At 37.3% G+C, this 19,143-nt stretch overlaps 1 protein-coding gene across 1 annotated transcript in view; it reads left to right on the top strand.

The window, feature by feature from the left end:
• LOC108573385 (alkaline phosphatase-like) overlaps window positions 1-19,143 on the top strand; it is a 136,382-nt gene that overhangs the window by 19,033 nt on the left and 98,206 nt on the right. The window contains exons 4-6 of the mRNA XM_017935826.1: window positions 3,065-3,272; window positions 5,022-5,162; window positions 18,274-18,468. Coding sequence (XP_017791315.1) covers window positions 3,065-3,272; window positions 5,022-5,162; window positions 18,274-18,468 — 544 coding nt within the window. The remainder of the gene's footprint in view (window positions 1-3,064; window positions 3,273-5,021; window positions 5,163-18,273; window positions 18,469-19,143) is intronic.

Raw genomic sequence — 19,143 nt, 5'->3', positions numbered from 1 at the left:
TTTCTTTTTCTCCCATCAAAATGTAGCGTTCCAATCAGTTGTAATTTTTCATCTCATGAACAAACAAAAATTGGGTTGTCGAGGGTTCAACTAAGGTGGAAGTGTGCAAAGGATAAAATTAAGGATTAAATTAAGATGGAAGTGTATGAAAAGGCTCGAACAGTACCTAAATTTTCAAATTAAATTTTTGAAACGTCTATAAGCGCTGATAGCAACGAAAGGGTTACCTGTGATAGAAAAGTTCATTTAGAGGACAAAGGGAGCACAAAGTATGTATCGAAAATATGTCAAGGTCTGTTCAATTAATCAAAATTCTATATTTTTCTAACGAATCTTTGAAATTTTTTGTGTTTAAATCATTTTTTAAATTACCCCTCGGTATCTTCATTTAAATAGTGCTCTTTGAAATTTTTAACTTCTAATTCGTTTCTTCGTATTGGCAATTTTTAAATTACTCCGTGGTATTTACTTTTTTTTTCTGTTACTTTTCGAACGGTACACGAAAAGAATGCACGTACTGTATAATACAGTATGTATTCCAGCGTAGAAAAGTAGAGTTAATTTTGGATGAAACCGAATGAATGATTCCAAGAATCGTGCGCATTTTTTCGGGATATTTTTATGCAAATTTCGCGGCTTTTGAAAATTCAATATTTTATCATATCAACGTGCAGCATGCGTGCATCTTGCAACAGTGCTCTATGCTGAATTTCATACTCCGTACGTCGACCTTATTACCATACATGTTTTCTAATTGCTTGCTGGAGAGAACTAAATTCGGGGGGAACCACGATGGATATCATGTTTCGTTCCTCAAAATTATACAACCTTCCCGGCAATTATCGTTTCGAAATTAATTAAGGATAACATACGTGTCTACGAAAATTAACACACTTTCTGTAAATACATCGAGATTTAATACGTAGCTGTATACCTGGTTCACGATAGAACCGAATGTGTTCTTTCATTTTTCCTTGGAAAATATGTAAAACGAGATTGGCATAAACCGTGGTAGCTTAGAGCGCAGAAATTTTTTCGAAATGATACGAAGGAGTAGCAAAATTGAATTAAAACCAAGAAAATATTCGAAAGAAACCAAGAAAAGTATGCTTAATCGAGGAAGGAAAGATTTTTCATTTCGATCGAAATCGGTTTTTTTTCTCTTTCTTTTTTCTCTCTTTTGAAAATTGACGGTCGAAACGAAACGAAGAAAGATATGCTTAATCAAGGAAGGAAAGATTTTTCATTTCGATTAGACGAGATAGAAGTCGGTTTTTTTTCTTTCTTTCTTTTCTTGAAAATTGACGGTCGATTTCAGAAATCACAGACACACGCGCGAAGACCTTTGGTAATACAGATCCTGAGCATCACACGCTCTTCTGCTGATGAATAATGCAGTAGACAACTCGGCATCGCTCGGTATGACATTCTGAAAAAATATTACGGTAACATATTCGTACACGTTTTTCATTGCAGATGTTAAAATATAAAAAGCGTGTAATGTAGGTCGCGTGCTCTTGCCAATACCTTTTTACATGCGATTTCTATTTCGGGGTCATCTGAAAAAACAAAAGCTGCAATCACCGAAATGGAAAATCTCAGGCGAAACGAAAAGAATATTTCTCTTCGGTTGACTTTGAAATTCTGCAAAATTGCTTCTGGGATCACGTTCTCTGATGGAACACAAACACGTGCGCCGTCAGAAGACCTTTCGAAAACATCAGGTTCGAAAATGGAAAACACGACGCGAAGCCGGGACCGATGAACCTTTTTTTTTCTCTCTCTCTCTCTCTTAAATTTCAATTTCAATCCGATCTTTAGATCGAACAGCCGCGCGTTCCATACCGAGTACTGAGATAATCGATAACAATTAGCCGGCGGAATCGACGATAGTTTGTGGATTAAAGCAAAAACGCGGAATTATGATATTAGAATGAAATTTCCCGTCAAACGGAATATTCGCGGAATCCTTGTTACGACCATGAAACCTTTCCATTACTTGTAATTTCGCGAAAGCTATGAAAAGTAAAATTGTTCGAGTAAAACGACCAAGGGCTAATTAATTCAACGTAGATGATATTAAAAATTTTCTGAAGCTTTCAGAATTAATGTATATGATTTACGTGAAATTAAGAACGAAGCTTAAACCGGCTTCCGTTCTTAACGTCTCCGTAAAGGGAGAAGGAAATGAAACGAAACCCACAAGATAACGTAGAGTAATGTCTGATTATCTTCGAGAATTACAAGTTCAACTCGAATCGAATAACTAAACGTGCTTAACTAGAATTCGTTGAATATACAAGCTGGGCCATGTAAAACAGGTAACCTAATCATCTTCTCCAGCTGTGATGACAGGAGAAAATTTTTATAGACAGTTTAAATGGTATCAAAGGGCGAATAACGTGGAAGAAACATTTTTTTGATGGAAAAAATTGCAAAAAAGGAAAAGAAGTTTCATAATTAATTAAAAATTTTGAAGTCGTTATTATGCATGTTCAAATGGACGTCAGTGTCTGATAGATTACCATAGTTTAAGCCTACACTTATCTTTATATAAAGATTCCAGATTTAATAAATTTAAAATGTTCTATTTAACTCTAACTATTAAATGTGTCATCTACAAATTTATGAGCTTGGCCGCTGCAACGTACAGTAGAAAAAAAAAAAATAGGTAATCTTGAGGAAAACAGAAAAAAATTTTCTTCCAACTTTGAAACAATTGAAATTACCCTGAAGATCCACCCTGTATATTTCACGCAGAAGTATGATCCTTGAAAATCGGAAAAAGGAAGGGTTAAGCGAAGAAATTATTCAGAGGCATGAAATCGTCTGTAAGAAATCATTCAGAACCCGGAAACGAATTTTCGTTCCACAGATCAGATCGGTGAATTGATATCCTGGTCTGTGCTTTCTGCAGATTCAAAGGTTAATCCCGCGGAACCGAATTATTCGCGAGCTTGGGTGCTTGAACGCTCGGCAAATGTTCGAGTTTATTACTTTGAAAATCCGGTTTCATCCGTCTCCCGGGTAAAATGCGCGCCAATAAAATTACGATCGATCGTAGGTGATCCTCGGCGGGGGAAGGCGTCATTTCGTGCCGAAAGTGATCCAAGATCCGGAGGAACCGGATAAGGAGGGCAGACGATTGGACGGAAGAAATCTGATCGAGGAATGGTCGAGGAACCATCGACTGCGGAACGTGCCCGCGAAATACGTCGCTAACAAGGAGCAGTTTGAGAACGTCGATCCACGGAAAGTGAACCATCTGCTGGGTAACGAACACAAACACGTTTCTAAATATCTACGTGCAGATTTGGGAGCTTTGAAGGGTGGAGGGAGGAAGCGACGAATTTGAAAGAAAAGTAACGACACTAGTGAACGTTCATAAGTATCGAGACACCCTTGCCCATAAGTCATGGGACACCTGCTAATTTGAGGTTTACGTTTAAATCGACACCGTTCAACACCCGTGTTTTATTAAATCATACGATTATTTACAGATTATTCGCACCAGATGTAGTTTTTTGATGTTAAAATATATTGAAAATTGTGTATACAAAGTTTTCAATTTTCTTGTCAGTGTACGCTCCTCGTTTCGCGATTAAAGTTTTTTAGGAAATTCCAGACCGACACAGTTTCTTCTGGATCCTAATAATTTTGTAACGACTATTCAGGTTTGCTTCGCATTTAACAAGTGTCCTAATACTTACGACGTGTACATGCCCCTGTTGATTATCAATTTAGCAAATTTTTAGAAGTAATTAGCAAAATCATTTTTCTGTTGTTGCAAGTCTATAATCGTGAATGAAGATACTAGTTTTTGGATTAAATAGAAACAGTAGAAGTTAATTCCACTGTCATTTCATATATTTGGTATCTTCTCTAGAAGTAATTGTTAACAGTCAAGCTATATAAATTCTTTCAAGCTGTTCTATATTTATTTGAAAGTTTTTCGCATCACTTAGAAGTTACTAATTTACAATAGATTACTTGGTATAAGACTTGAAGGGAAATAGTTGTTGGAACATGCGGATGAAATGTGAAAACGTAACATTTGCTGTCATGGGACAGTGCTGATTGAATAACAGGTTGTACGCATATTACCCTTGGATAATTATCGATTGTGCGTGATTGGTGCGTTAATCCTTGAATGCAGTTAGCTCTTAGTTAGTCCGCCTTAATTATGATCGGCGTAACGTTTGAATTTCAGATTACACACGGCCTATCGATCAGAACTGTTGATTTAAGATTTGCAAATAAAGAGCGTTATTGCTTGACAGATTAAATACCTTAACCCTTCGAGTGCTCACTAAAATGTGGTAAAAATGTGGAAAGTTGTTTTATGACTGCAATTACTTGCGCACAATGTGGAAATATGTTTTTATTTTTTCTTATATAATTTTTGATAATTTGAACGAACTATGAATGCATCCATTTCCTGACTTTTGCAATATTATATCATATATGAACCTCTGACAAAGTAAATTTCAAATACTCAGGGTTACCCATACGACGTATAGACTTAACACTCAAAGGGTTGAACTTTCATTCAAATCACGAAACGATAAACAGTCGATACCAGAATTTTTAACTTCACTTTTACGCTAGGACTATATTATTCTAAAAAAAAAATCCTTTATATGTATTTCTTTCAAGTTTCTTCCAAATTTTAATTATTGTAACATACTGATCGTTATTCACCAACAGACTTAAACTAAGAAAAATTGTCACAGCAAAGCTCGTGAATTTAAAAAGAAAATGTATCTCATTTGAATTCACAAAATCAGTAAAAAATATTTCCAACATCATTCCATGCCATCAACACCTAAAATGCATACGGTACCTTTAACATTTCCCTCGCAATCACGCGGCACAGCCTTGTACCATTGCGAGAAATTCTATAACGTTCGCGCTCAAGGGTAGTATATTTCCGAACTCGATCATCCATAGTAGAAAATCGATAAAAGTTACCCTTCTGGAATCTCCATGAGTCACCGTTTCACGGCTTTCGATGATTTCAGGGCTGTTTTCCTATTCCCACATGGACTTCGACGTGGACCGAAACACGAACGGAAGCGGCGACCCCTCGTTGGCCGAAATGACGATAAAAGCGCTCCGCATACTGGCGAAAAATCCCGAAGGATATTTCCTCTTCGTCGAAGGTACGTAAAAAAAAAAAAAATGAACAAAAGAGACGACGCGTACGTCTTGAACTTCACGAAGGCGTATTGTCACAATGATTCACCGGTAACATTTCGTTTCTCTATACTCGTGTTCACGAAAAGAAAGAAAAAAAGGGGGGGAAACGGAACTGTTATCAGAATGTGTGGCGGTATTGTTGTTGAAGACAACGAGTTATCGTGACCAACTGGCTAGCATCGAGCGTTTCCCTTCGCTATGTTATCTCTTTCTGCCAGGAACCACTTATCTGTCCCGTTTGCGGTTCTTGATCCGAATCCTTTATTTACACTTTTTCACACGATTCCCGCGATTATTCTTTCGTAGCCGTGTGGATTTTGGTAGGTAAAAATATCACCTGTTAAGTGTGTACACCTATCCCCCGATTTACACGGTACTTTATTTACACGGTTTTCAAAGTAACGGCTTTTCAGAAATATAAACTGTTAATAAAAACTGTGCACCGTTCGTTTGTTAACACTGGCATTAAACGAAAAAATGAACGGAATTTCCCCCTTTTTTGCACACAAAAAGCATTCATATTGTAACGTAAAGTTTGCTGCCGCCGCGGATCTTTCATTGGCGACCGGCTATTTTCGCCTTCGTCGATCGCTCGCTCGAAACTAAACCCTGACCCTGAATATTTTTTTGTTTTTCATTTTTACTTTATTTTTATTTTACATTTAAAATAATGAATCTAATTAAATCACTGACTAAATTATGCGCATTTTGTTTTTCCCCCGATTTACACGGTTTCTCGTACAAAAAAGCCATGATTTCGATTTGCACGGTATTCTGAGGAACCGGTCATCCGTGTAAATCGGGGGACAGGTGAATTATAATATTTTCAGTGTGGCAGTGTAAGGGTAAATAAAAATTTCGTAATTGAACGACTAATTTTTGTTTATTCGATGAAATAGAAAATAACAGTTGAAAATTGAGTAAAATCAATATTTACCTTGTATTTAAAATTTGATCAAATCTTTATTTTCTCTGAGTACAATACAAGGGTAAATTAAAATTTCGTAACTGTATGACTATTTTTCAGCTATTCCATGGAATAGAAAATAATGGATACAAATTAAATTCAATATTTGTGTTGGATTTAAAATTTGGTCGGATCTTTTTTTCTCACAGAAGATTCAATCTATTTTTCGCAGTTCATACACGAAAATAAGTATCAAACTAATTTTCATACATCAGTTTCTGAAAGTTTGCCATGAAACTTTCCGACATACCATTACAAACTTCGCTCAAAAAGCCTCTAACCTGATGTAAATTTTCTAACCGAAATTACTCGTCGAATGTTCCTTTTTTTCGTTCGAAGCTTAAACAACCTATTACCACATTCAATAACTGTCGAGCATTGGAAAAGGAGACAGGTAGAAATTGCCTGTACGCTTTTTATCGACACTCCAGAGATACAGAAAAATCTTTCGTATAATGGATGCAGAAGCGGATTGGGGGAAAAATCGATGGCACTTATTTTTCGTTACTTTCGCGAGAAATCCATAATCGGGGCCGCGCGTGGCTGCGTAATTCAAATCCCTCGGTGGCGGAATACGATTGAGCTAATGCTCTGGAGAGTGTTCCTTTTGTGAATAGGGAAACGCGAGTTTCCTGCACGAAGATTGAGTCAGCGTTCTCTGCTTTATCGAGTTTATAGCTTCCCGCCCACTGGTAACCAGTATGTACGAGTACATCTCACGTTCTTTCGCCGTCGGAAAAGGCGTTTCCCAACTCGTACGGAGATACATTTTTTTTTCTCCCTCTTTTCTTTCGCCCAAGGGAGGAACCGCTGATTTAGACGTTTGCGTGATCGTTGACCTGTACCTGGTATATTTCGACACGCTTGCCGATAGAATAATGATTGCCCCTTTGCTGTTTCACCGTTAAAATAGAAACTTAGTTCTCGTTCGAAGGGAGAGAACGAATGGATGAAAGGAAATGGCAGTGTAAACGGTTAAAATGGAAAGCTGGTGAAAATGAATAAATTGTTGGATTTTCATGGTTGATTTGTACGAAAACGCATGCTGCCTTTGATTAACACGGAATTCAGGTCAACCATGCGAAAATATTCACGCTCTGTTGAAAAGAGAAAAACTAGAGTTTGCGTAATTTTCATATGTTGTTTTTTCTTTTCCTTTTTTACCAATTGTAGGAAAGTATTTAAAACCGATCGATTGTGAAGTGTGCGGATGAATGAGTTATGTGAGTTGGCTATGAACAGTTCGAATATTGATATTCGAAAAGGAAGTTAAGCACGTCAGAGTGAAAAGACGTGTAAATAAGAAAAGCATTGTTAATTAAGATTCTTGATTTGTTTGCTGCATCCAGTGCTCTTTGTCACTGTTTCACGCGGTCGAATTCTGATCGCACGGTCTAATTTCTGTTCCTCGTAAACTAATCAACCTTTGTGCAAATGGACTTTGATTAATTATCTTGTGTGAAATCAAACAATTTCGCTGGGAATGTACAGTTACTCCCTAAAATATTTGGACACTGTATAAGCTTGCCTTTCTAGTGATGTGTTTCGGTTAATTATGACAGAATTTGGTTGCTGCTTTCTCGTTAGAAAAAGTCATTCACTGTACTTTAGGTTTAAGTATTATTAGTTCAACGCATTTTTGTATACGACGTATTCACGTGTTCGGTTCTTGAGATCGAACAGCCAAGATAACGTAACATTTCTCGGGGATAATGTTATCTTTCATTTTTAATTTTCTACGATATTTGCTCGATAAGTTCGTCCTTTTTAAATTGATTGTCTGTATCAAAGCCTCTGTTCATTTCTCAACGTAGGAAATACTACGAAAGTCAATTTACCATTTGTTTGAACCATCATGAATTGTGTTAGGACCATACACAGGGTAAGCTTATGACGCGAACGTCGAAAAATTTTGAAACTTTTGAAAAATATTGATTTAAGAGTTCGTTTATTGAATAAGAGATTTTAGAATTGCCTTGTGGACAAAGAAGTCCCTACTCTTGCTGATTCCACAAATCGCCAGATGTGAGGCATAGTCTTCGCTTCTTCGCTCTCGATTATAATAAATCAAGCTACTGACGTGTTGTGAAGTTTTCACTTAACTAACCTGACCTCTCAAAGGTATGGAATTGCCTTGTGGACAAAGAAGTCCCTACTCTTGCTGATTCCACAAATCGCCAGATGTGAGGCCATAGTCTTCGCTTCTTCGCTCTCGATTATAATAAATCAAGCTACTGACGTGTTGTAAAGTTTTCACTTAACTAACCTGACCTCTCAAAGGTATTTCACGAAAAAGTCTCACGATGTCTAAAGACAACTCTCCGAGTGTTTTCATATTGCTGATTCGTGCGCACAGCGATCTCCCAGCTGCGACTTAAATATCAATAAGGAAGCAGAGAAGCGGCAGGGAGAGTCCCAAGTCTTATCCACTTTCCTCTGTTCAGACATCTCCACAAACTTACGCTTGTATTTTACACCGTTTTACACTGTTGTAGATTTTCTGAAAATTTTCCCTGCAGTCATTTCATATCAACCCTAGTGCGTTCTTCCATTCGACTGTACACTTGACTTAACTTATGTGAAACTAACTGTGTATAAACTTGGTAAAGCAAAAGATATTAAAAAAATAAGAAGACCTAGGGGTAATCTTATCAAATTGATCTCATGCTGGTAAAAGAAAAAGACACCAAGGAGAATCCCAAATGTGATTTTCGTATGTTTAGAATTCAGTGTGCGATTCGCATATTGAAAGATAAGATGATGGGCTAATCGTGTCTGCTGTAGTTCTAATACCATTCGCGATTCGAACGGACAGTTTATGTATTATACGCTATCTTCCTGAAGAAAAAATTCACCAAGTTATCAGACAAATAGCGATAACTACATACTTCTTGCATTCCGCTAGAATTGCGTATCTTAAAACTGAGCGGCTAATTCTTTCCGCTATCAGGTTAGTCGATCGTTAGCAAATATCGTTGTCAGTTCTACGAACGTTGCAAAGACATTATGTAGTACATATATATATATATACATCTTGTAGTGTATTATCCAAGGTGTTCTTTGACGGACAGTTTATAAAGTCATTCTGAGTAAAATTTTATTTAACATTTTACCACTGTTATGTGTTATCTTTCATACACAAACATGTTTGTTTACACTCCGCAGACAAACTGGGTCGTTTGTGTCCAAGTCTAATTTGTTTACTGTTTTAAACTTGCACAAGGTCTGAAAAAATTCTGCAGTACCTGTCGAGGTCTCTGCTACATTATACAACTATTCGTTATGTTAAATGTTTCAAACCTTTTTCGACAAAAATAAAAATTCGTTTTGAAGAAATAGGAAATTTCACTTGGGTCGTCAAAGACCCAGATTACATACGCAGGGTTGAAAATAGAATCTTCATTCATGCAACGTTCTTTGCTCAGAGTGACCTCGAAAAGAAATTTGTCCACTATTTTTCTGAGTCGTTCTATGGAGAATGAGAGCAAAGCGGTGCAGTCTCTGTAGAATCTGCATCATTGTCATAATCAGTTCCAGCGTGTTGTTGCATTATGAAACGTTAGCAAGACCATACTTCCGTTATAGTTCGACAGAGGATCGCTCCCTTAGACTGCCGCCTTGTTATCGACGTCGAAATCAAGGTATTTTCCCGCAGTGCGCCAACTGTTGCTCTTCGTTGGAAAATGCATTTCACCGCTGACAAATTTTGGCATTATATGCCGACCTCGTTGTCAGTCGAACGCATCGAAGATATCACTTTCCTGCCGAGAGTCTGCTAAGATTCGAGCCAACCTGATTTTCCAATTTCCCCCGACTTTCACGCTGCTTCATGAGACGACCATATGTCTCCTCTTGCAAATTCGAGACCAGAAATTGCTGCCTGATTTGTGCTAGTTTGTTCTACTTTTTTTTTTTAAAGTTTACGATGATTCGAGTAATTGGTATATTTTTCAAATTGTTTAATTTCAATCTTGTTTGGTAACTGTTTTCATACTGCATTGAATGTAACGTAGGAGACGGAATGCAAAATGCAATTAGAAATTGGTAAAATATAATTAGGATAAACAAAACTGATAACGCTTTATCGCTTCGCAGGAAAAATGAACGAATCTCGCTCTCACTCTCGTTTAATAACAACGTTGTCCCCGTTTCGCCTATTCGTATCGCAGGGTTTCTAACAAAACAAGCTCGACCGTATGATCGGCCCGCTCCGGTCATTGACCTCCTACAGCAATGATTTTAAAAATTCTTTTATATCTGTTCCTTCGAATTTGTACAGTTTTGATTGCATTCACTCTGTTAGACAAACACGAAAGTAAACCAATTAACTGTATTTTAAAGGCACAAAGCACCATTTCAATTCTAATTAAGATTACCTATAAGTCTGTTTCAAGTATATAACGACGACCGTACCCAATGCCATTGATTGATATTTTCGACAGAAAATTGCCCGACTGCAAAAGGCAAGTAAAAGCTAGGAAAAAATTCATTTGTTCGATAAACACAATACGAGGAATAAAGTTTGCCGAACGTTACTCGATTCAACGGCGACCATTCCAGATGGAAAGTTTCCGCAATCCGTCAGAATTACATTTTTTCGAAATTTTTGTCGCCCACACTTTTCGCTTCCCAAATCGTCCCTGTAGAGCTTCAGGGGTAAACGATTAATCCCGGATTATCGCGAGTCTTCGCTGAGAATTCTGAATAATCTGTACAAACGAGGAAAAGGAGATTTAGCTTTTTCTCGTCGATAATTCGTCTAACCTTGCGCCGAAACAAAAGTACACATCCACGGGAAAATCGTAGCATCTGGGGCCGAGCGTTGTTCAAAAAGTTCACGCGGTGCAGAAAAAACTTGCCCAGGATACTTCTTCTTCCTCTCTGACCGTTCTAGCGATGTCTTATCGCCGCTCCTGTCACGTCGAGAGGCCACTTCCGTCAACATATTTAGAACCACCGAGGGGGAAAACCCGGTGGACGAAAAACCAGGAGCATGGGAATTAGAGGGGAACGATTAAAAAGAATGATTCTGTGCACCTGTTCTCCGCTGCGCTCTTTTAATTCGATTCATCTTGAATTCGAGGTCACACGTGGTCCAGCATAATCAGACGAATTGTACGAAATTTTGTCCAATTCTCTTTCGTTCTTTGTTTCAATTATTTAGCATTTGTTTGGGAGGATTTCTTGCAGTTTTTTTCTATTTGGGAATGCTGATTGGAGAAAGATGTATTTCATTTTGTGAAATAATCTTTGAATAAATGTTTTTGATTATTTGTTTGATTAATTTAAATTGTCAGTTGTAGTTTCCTTTTGTATACGTTCGTTGGTGTCATTTTCGCACGACGAAGAGGTTTTTTTTTCAAATTTCACGGTAATCGTTCGAATTTTGCGATTGTGATAAGACCTTGCTTGTACAAAGTACGGAATACCCACTTTTGCAGCGAGCGGAATATTAAACGAGTTAAATTAAAGCCGTGTAATAAAACTTTCGCATAAATGTAGTATTCTACAGTTAACGTTTTCGAGAGATTAAATCAAAAAAATTCACGAATCTGTATATTACACTTGAAAAATTTATTCCTAATGTAATACACGAAATTTCATTCACGTTACACCGTGCTGCAATTTTTTTTTACCAAAATCAGTTGAGAATTATTAAAGAGATATAATAATTTCGCGCAATTTATTTCAGAGTGTAATAAAAATGTACTGTCAAAGGATATTGGAATTATTATATATTTTCTGTAACTTCATTCTCGTCACACAAAATTAACGGAAAGAGAGAAAACCGGCATATCCTTAAAAAGTGATAAAAATTCACAGATGCGACTATACATTCAAAAAGAGTACACGTGCGTTTCCCATTTGGAAAAAGAGATTTTTCATTTTAATTAGAAAATTTTAATTCAATTAATATTAATTATTTAATCAATATCAAATTAATTAACTTACTTTACTAAAACTAAACTTATTTTTCGTTAAATTTCCATCTTTTCTACACATACACTGCCATTTATAAGTGTTAGAACGTCCATTATGTTCCTACAGCAAGTATTACAAAATTAGTGTAGAGGACTGAAATATAATATACGTGCAAACTGAACTGAGATAATTCTTCGCAGATCTTAATAATTTTCTAAGGATCGTTAATTTCAATTCACGTTCAATAAGTGTCCCAATACTTCTGAACGCAAGTGTGTTCATGTTGTCACTCAACTTCGCCGTTATCATTCACCGTGGACAAAGGGAAAGAAAGACCGGTGGCGTTCGCGAAATTGCAGAAATTCCCAGCTATATAAATCCGTACGCTCGCAGGCGCACAAGAGCGGTGTTAAATTCTGAAGCGAGGGATTTTTTTCTATTTATGTCTTATGGCGTGTTTCACGTATCGTTCCGCGTAGTTTCTTCGCCGAAATGTATTCCGCGGCGGCCGAACCATCCTCCGTTGCCACTGTTTCTCGCCTCGAATTCACGTAGCCGGAACAGCAAAACACGCGTAAAGAGTTTACGAGGACTTTAACAGGCGCGAATGTAGCTGTAAAGTACGTCTAGCGCATTAATGGTGTGAAAAGCGTAACTTGTCATCCTGCTTCCAGGTTATTCGAATTAAAATCCAAAATTTCGCCTGGATAGTGGTGCGAGTTGAGTCGTCGGCTCATCAGATAAGCGTTCGTTATACAGTTTCTTACTAAATCTCTCGCGAGATTTTAACGAGGAGCTTAACAACACCAGGATTTTGTCAACTGCAGTGAAAATTTGGTCCAACTAAGTTGACACGTCGATAGATTTTCTTTTTTGTAATAATGCGTTAGGACAGTGTTGGGTTTGCGGGTTAGGTTGAAATTACACTTTTCTTTCGTATTTTGGTTGTTTTAATTCTGTGCTGTCTTGCAAACTTCGATCACGGCAGGAGATTTCGGTTTTTATTAACTCGAATCACGACGGAAATTTTGTGTTTTTATTAACTCTAATCACGACTGGAAGTTTCAGTTTTTATTACCTTGAATCACGACAGGAAATTTCGGTTTCTTTTTTCAAGGAGGCATAAAAGAGCCGTGAAGCACTAGTTTATCGTTTAATCTCAGTACTCAAACTGTTTGTAGATTAGGATATTATTTGACTGGTGCTCAGAATAATACTGACTGGATTTTCGGAAGAGGTGTGAGGCTCGAAAGGTTCATATGTCTAGGCAGAGCTAATATTGAAAGTAGGAATTGGCTAAATATGTAAATTTTTCATTGGTCATAGGACGGTTCTTAAATACACAGAGAGAGGTAGATGTAGTGGTGGAAATGTGAGGTGTCGGATTTTTGGGATTTTCTGGTAAAAAAATTGGAAGTATAAAGATAGAAACTCGTGTCCAAACTAGCGCTCGATTTATGAGTTAATCTTTCGGTCGCGATTCCTTCAAGTCTCTTTTATAATTGGCTTTCTTTGAATGAATTTTCTAGATACAACATATGCAATTTTTAAATTTCGAACGAATGTAATTCATATATTTTTGACATTTATGGTTTCAATTTGGACAAAATCATAATTCCTAATTTTCTGAAAATTTTACTCAAACTGCACAATACTATGTTCAGTTAAACTGCTAAAGAAAAAAATGAAAATCCATTTGTTACTCTGTCAAATATTTATTCTACTTCTTTCAAATGAGAATGACTTAAAATTAAAAGTGTTACGTCTCCGCGTACGAACAAGGGTGGAAAAGTAATATTTCCCGCAGCTGGAACTCGTAACGCAACAAAAATGCAAAAGTAACGAAAAAAGTTCGATGTGCGGTGTAAATTATGCAAAACAAAATGGTCATAAAAAGTTACAGAATATTACGTCGTGTGCTGTTCATCTCTGCTACGCCGTGAATTTCCATTTCTGCAGCTATTGTAACGACAAATTTCCTCCCGCTTCAAATTGCGCTAATGTAATTTCACTTTGTTATGGCAGCAGATTAAAATCCGCTTTTTTATCTCGTATATGCGCGTAATCAATGAAAGCGACAGATTGAAGTGAAAAATTCGCAGCCCCGTTAAATTTCGAGTACTTCTTCACCCCTTTAATCGCGTCGAAATACAAATACTCGGCGACACCGCTCGATATTAACACCAACTTCGATCCCGAAGGAATCGTTACACGTAACGTTTCCGGAATCTCTTTGCCCCCCCGCTGTCCATTAATTTTTTGTGCTTCGAATCAAATTTATCCACCATCCGGCTGGTACGTTTCGTTCTAAATTGCTCTCGGTTTGACAATGACAAGAAACATTCACCGACCACACTGTTCGCTACACAAATTCATCATTCCCGGGCGTGCACACTCGTTGCACATATACTATCACATAAATTCCACGTCCTTGAATCCGTGTTCCCCGTCGAGAACAGAAATGATCCACAATTTCGTGAAACATTTTTTCACAATGCCGTAGGGAGAATGGCGGTCGTCGTTTCGCCCCTGTCGGGACGTGTTCACTTTTAGGAGCGAACCGCTTGATGTATTCCACAATCTTGGAATTGCAGAGAACACGATCGTTCAAACCAATGCAAAACACCGGACACTTAGATCGACGATCGGATATTTGTGGAAATAGTCGGGCAGAAATATCGTTCCTCTCAATGGGTTATTCGTCGACGCGCATCCGTTCATATTTTATCGTGGCCCGCGATTTATGGGATTCGACGTCCGCTCGACGAACAGGGGCGAAAATATTTCATCGGAACAATCGACGTTGTCGATTTAATTAGGCGTCGACGAAATGCCGTACTTTTCGGTTGATGACGGCAACAAGTGTGTTCTTTAATTCTCTCTTTAAACAAAATACAAATTTTCGAAATACGAACGATTGGATGCTTCTCTGAAAGGGTTACGTCTGTCTAGAATTTTCAAGAAACCGATCTTTTTTTCTGTGTAATTTTCTTAGTTAATATTCTAGTGGGTATTCGAAAGTGTCAATTTTTAGGCTTTCTTAGAGATTTTTTTGCAAAGGAACCGTAAGACTTTTTAATATCGACTTTTTGCACACGTATTTATTCATGTTTTAAGAATATTCACCTTTTTTTTTAAGTGAAAATAATCAAAATTGACGGAGTTATAAATTATTTAGTACGGACCCTTAAAAAAGAGCCCCTACTGACTGACATAATTCTGGCTATTCTGCTCATCTGAAACGAAAAAGCCAGAGATTCTCGATTAGTACGAGTATGACTATAGTGTGAACCAGAACGAACGACCTAATCTATACCTTCGGAAAATACCAAAAAAAAAAAGAATCGATTTTTTAAAAGTTCTAGACTGGAGTAGTCTCTTAAGCAAAATTCTATTTTAATTAATTTCTGGGATTATGTGCTTTAGTTATTCTAATAAGAGTACTATTAAACGTGTGAGTATTTAGTTGTGCTAATATTTGGCAGCTCGTTATATCGTACATTTATATCAGTAATTGATTCTAATCCTGTAATCATTTGAAGCACCGTAGGCAGAAGCCAGCGGACATGTTGTATACCAGGCAACGGGACAATGTAGTGTGGATAATCAGATTAAAGCTCCGTAATTCTATTATTATGCATAGATTAACGAATTAGATCCATTTTCGATTATGAATCTGCAAACGTAATAGCGCTAAAGAAGATATTACACCGAAATTCTAATTATCCTCGTATCTGACACAATTATTTCGTTTTGGGTACAAAATGCTCCACATATAATGTTGCTAAAGCTAGAAATTATGTTTAGACACCATTAGAGAGGTTGAATATATTTAATATTCAATAGTAATATTTAACATATTGTATTATTGTTATTACGTTATAACAAATGAAACTAAATTGTCCATTATAACATAGGTTAACATAGGACATTTTTATTTGATTGAATAATTACAAAATGGCAGAATTTTAAAGAAAAAGTTCGATTTTTACTTGGACATATAATCGTTTATTTCTTTATAACTCGAGTAAAAATTAAAATATCGCAAAAATTCGAAGTTTCACTATTTACATTTAAGAATATGTGTAAGGCTTGATTTTCAACGATTCGGGATAATTTCCCCTTGGAATATAAACTTCAGTTAAATTATATCATATTTTTGAGACAATAAAGCATCGATTTATGAAAGCAAAAAGGATCGGTTTTTTGAATTGGTCAAGAAAATTTAAGATAATAGAAATTTTTTTCTATCGGTATGAATCCAATTTTTCAATCACGGTTTAATTACACAAAAGTTCATTCTGGGAAATGTACCAATGGGTCACTTTTCATCTGATCGGTTCTTCTAACGTTAGGTGATTAATACACGATTTTGCCGATGGATTAATATAACGCACAATACACCAGGCGAAGCTAACAAATACCCTTTCGTATCCCGTTCAATCTTTCTCGTTACCGTAAATACTCCCCGTCGTTCGGTCCAGCGTATATTTACGCACGCGGCGCGTGCATTCACAACTTCTGCGTAACGTTGCTGGGGCAGAATTAATGCCCACCAGTAAACCGAATCGCTGCAGCCCAGCCACGGCGCCGTCTGGTCGAGCCAACCGATACCGAACGTCATTCAGCCTTTTAGCGTGATGCCTAAGGTCGAGCTTCACGATGGCCCGTTATGCACCCCCGTGTATATACAGGGTGTCCGAATTTTTTCCGATCAACATTGACGAAACTTTGTCAGTATGTTCTACGGGTATAAGTGAGAAGAAAATGTGATATAAACATGGGTCGTTTGAAACTTCGTTAAGAAGTTACAGCAATAATACGAAATAGGAAGAGAATGATAACTGACGTGTTATTATGACACAAAATAGGAATAGATCAGCGATATGTACATCTAGTCTGTTTATGCGAGCTATGTTCACGATCTCGGATCGTTCCCCAGTGCCATTCTTGTTTTGTATCATAGCAACCGCAAGTTCGTTACCATTCCCTTCGTACTTCCTACTTTCTGCTGTAACTTCTCAACGAAGCTTCAAACCACCTATGTTCATATAACATTTTCTTCTTACTTCTACCCATAGAAGATGCTCGCGAAGTTTGATCGAAAACAATTTGGTCACCCTGTATACATCGATTTGCCCGGGAATCGAATCGATTTCCACGCTCTCCTCGCTCAATTCTGTACGTACGCGCGCGTTTAAGATTTCCATATTATTCCAGCAAGTTTAGATCGTTTCTAAGTGGCGTAGCGGCGAACTTTAAGTTGAACTTTCGGTAATCAATTCTGCAGGTGGCGTCGTTTGCCGGCTCGATAATTGAATCCGAGATTCTTGTGGGTCGTTCTGAATAATTAGCGTTAAATGCAATGGCCAGGGTGCTTTTCCAAACGCGAGACCCGGCGGTAATGCTAACGATGCTCGTTCCCCAGCATCGAATCTGCGATTCCGTCGCGGTTTTCTTCCTTCTTTTCTCAGTTTTCGACGTCCCTGTTTCGTGGAGAGGGGAACGCGGTAAAAACCATTGGATAATTCTGGTAATCGTTAAATTTCACTTTTCTAAAACTTTTGCTGAATGTGGTAACATGTGGCGTTTCGTACGTGTCCCTTTTGCTTGTTTGTGTGTGTTTTTGTACTTGGTGTAAACTGTGCGCGAGAAACATTCAAATTGTTAATAGGATCAACAAAGTGGCTTGCACGCATGGTGACAATATTGGCTTTAAAGTGTGTAAGGGTGTAATAAGTAGAAGTTATACTTGAACAGGATCTGTTGGAGGGTATTTTACTCCACGTTGCTAAATCTCTTCACACTCGAGAGCAGGTTTTCAGATCGGATCCTATTATTGATATTCTTATTAACAAATTCAATTGTTTTCTAAACTGTTCGTCGAAGTTAACTAGCTCAGAAACTTAAATGACAATTTTACAACGCACAGTAAATATCATGCGTATTTCTAACATCTTTATTTATTCATAGAAACTGATCATAGAAAAATCGTGATATGAAAATATTTTTATTCGGTAAAATTGTACGTTAATTATCTTCAATTCTTTAATCGATCAAAACCCAGATTTCTAATTTATTCGGGTCGCCTCTCATGGTGCGATAATTCACTTGGTTCGTTTCACTTCGTAACCCTGTGAAACAATGCTTGATTTAACGCAGAAGGTCTGTTTATGTGTCTCCAGGTGGTAGAATTGACCACGCGCATCACTATAACAATGCCTATCGAGCGTTAGACGAAACATTGACGCTGGAGGAAGCTGTGAGAGCGGTGATGAAGGAAGTTGACTTGTCAGAGACGCTTCTCGTAGTGACGGCGGATCACTCGCACGTACTCACACTTGGTGGTTTAGCAACGCACCGTGGGAATCCTATATTTGGTAAGTGAAGCGATAACTCACTGTCGGATAGCATCACGTTCCGTTCACAGGCAACTGAAACGATTTACTACGTGACGTGGACACAGTGCTTTTGAGCAAAAGCTCCAAAATTCGGAAATAGCATTCTTGATCTTTTACGGTGGATTTTAATTTAACAGCCTGTGATTTAGAACGAATAATTCGTTAAAAAGGCGAACTTAACGAATACATTGGACGGCGGCTAGGTTACCTATATTGTAAATAGATAACAGGAAGTGCCGTAATTGCGTCTAGAAAGAAGAGAAAAATTCGGGAAATTTAACATCACGAATAAACTTAATTTTATTCGTAATATATATATAAGGAAGTGAAAAATTACATTTTTGTAATTTCATAATTTAATGCTTAATTGTAAGCTAATTGAATACGTTGCTTTAAATGTTCCTCTATTTTTAATGATTAATTCAAACACGCTTGGATAATTAAGATTTGCATCTCTGCTTTAGAGAGTTTATCAAGATCTGTCGAATGATATACTGCAGAGATAAGAATTAATTAGAGAACGGTATAAAGCAGTACGGACAATGGTAACTACCATTTTAACTGTAAAGTTTCCACGAAGAGTACCCAAAATATTCACCTGTTAACCTCCTCGATCGCCGATTCTCACGCACATAGACTACGATTAAAGTTCTT

This window comes from Habropoda laboriosa, unplaced genomic scaffold (genome assembly GCF_001263275.1).
Source record: "Habropoda laboriosa isolate 0110345459 unplaced genomic scaffold, ASM126327v1 scaffold92, whole genome shotgun sequence".
Lineage (NCBI taxonomy): Eukaryota > Metazoa > Arthropoda > Insecta > Hymenoptera > Apidae > Habropoda > Habropoda laboriosa.
Note: the sequence above shows the minus strand (reverse complement) of the source record. Positions and strands in the feature narration are given on the sequence as shown.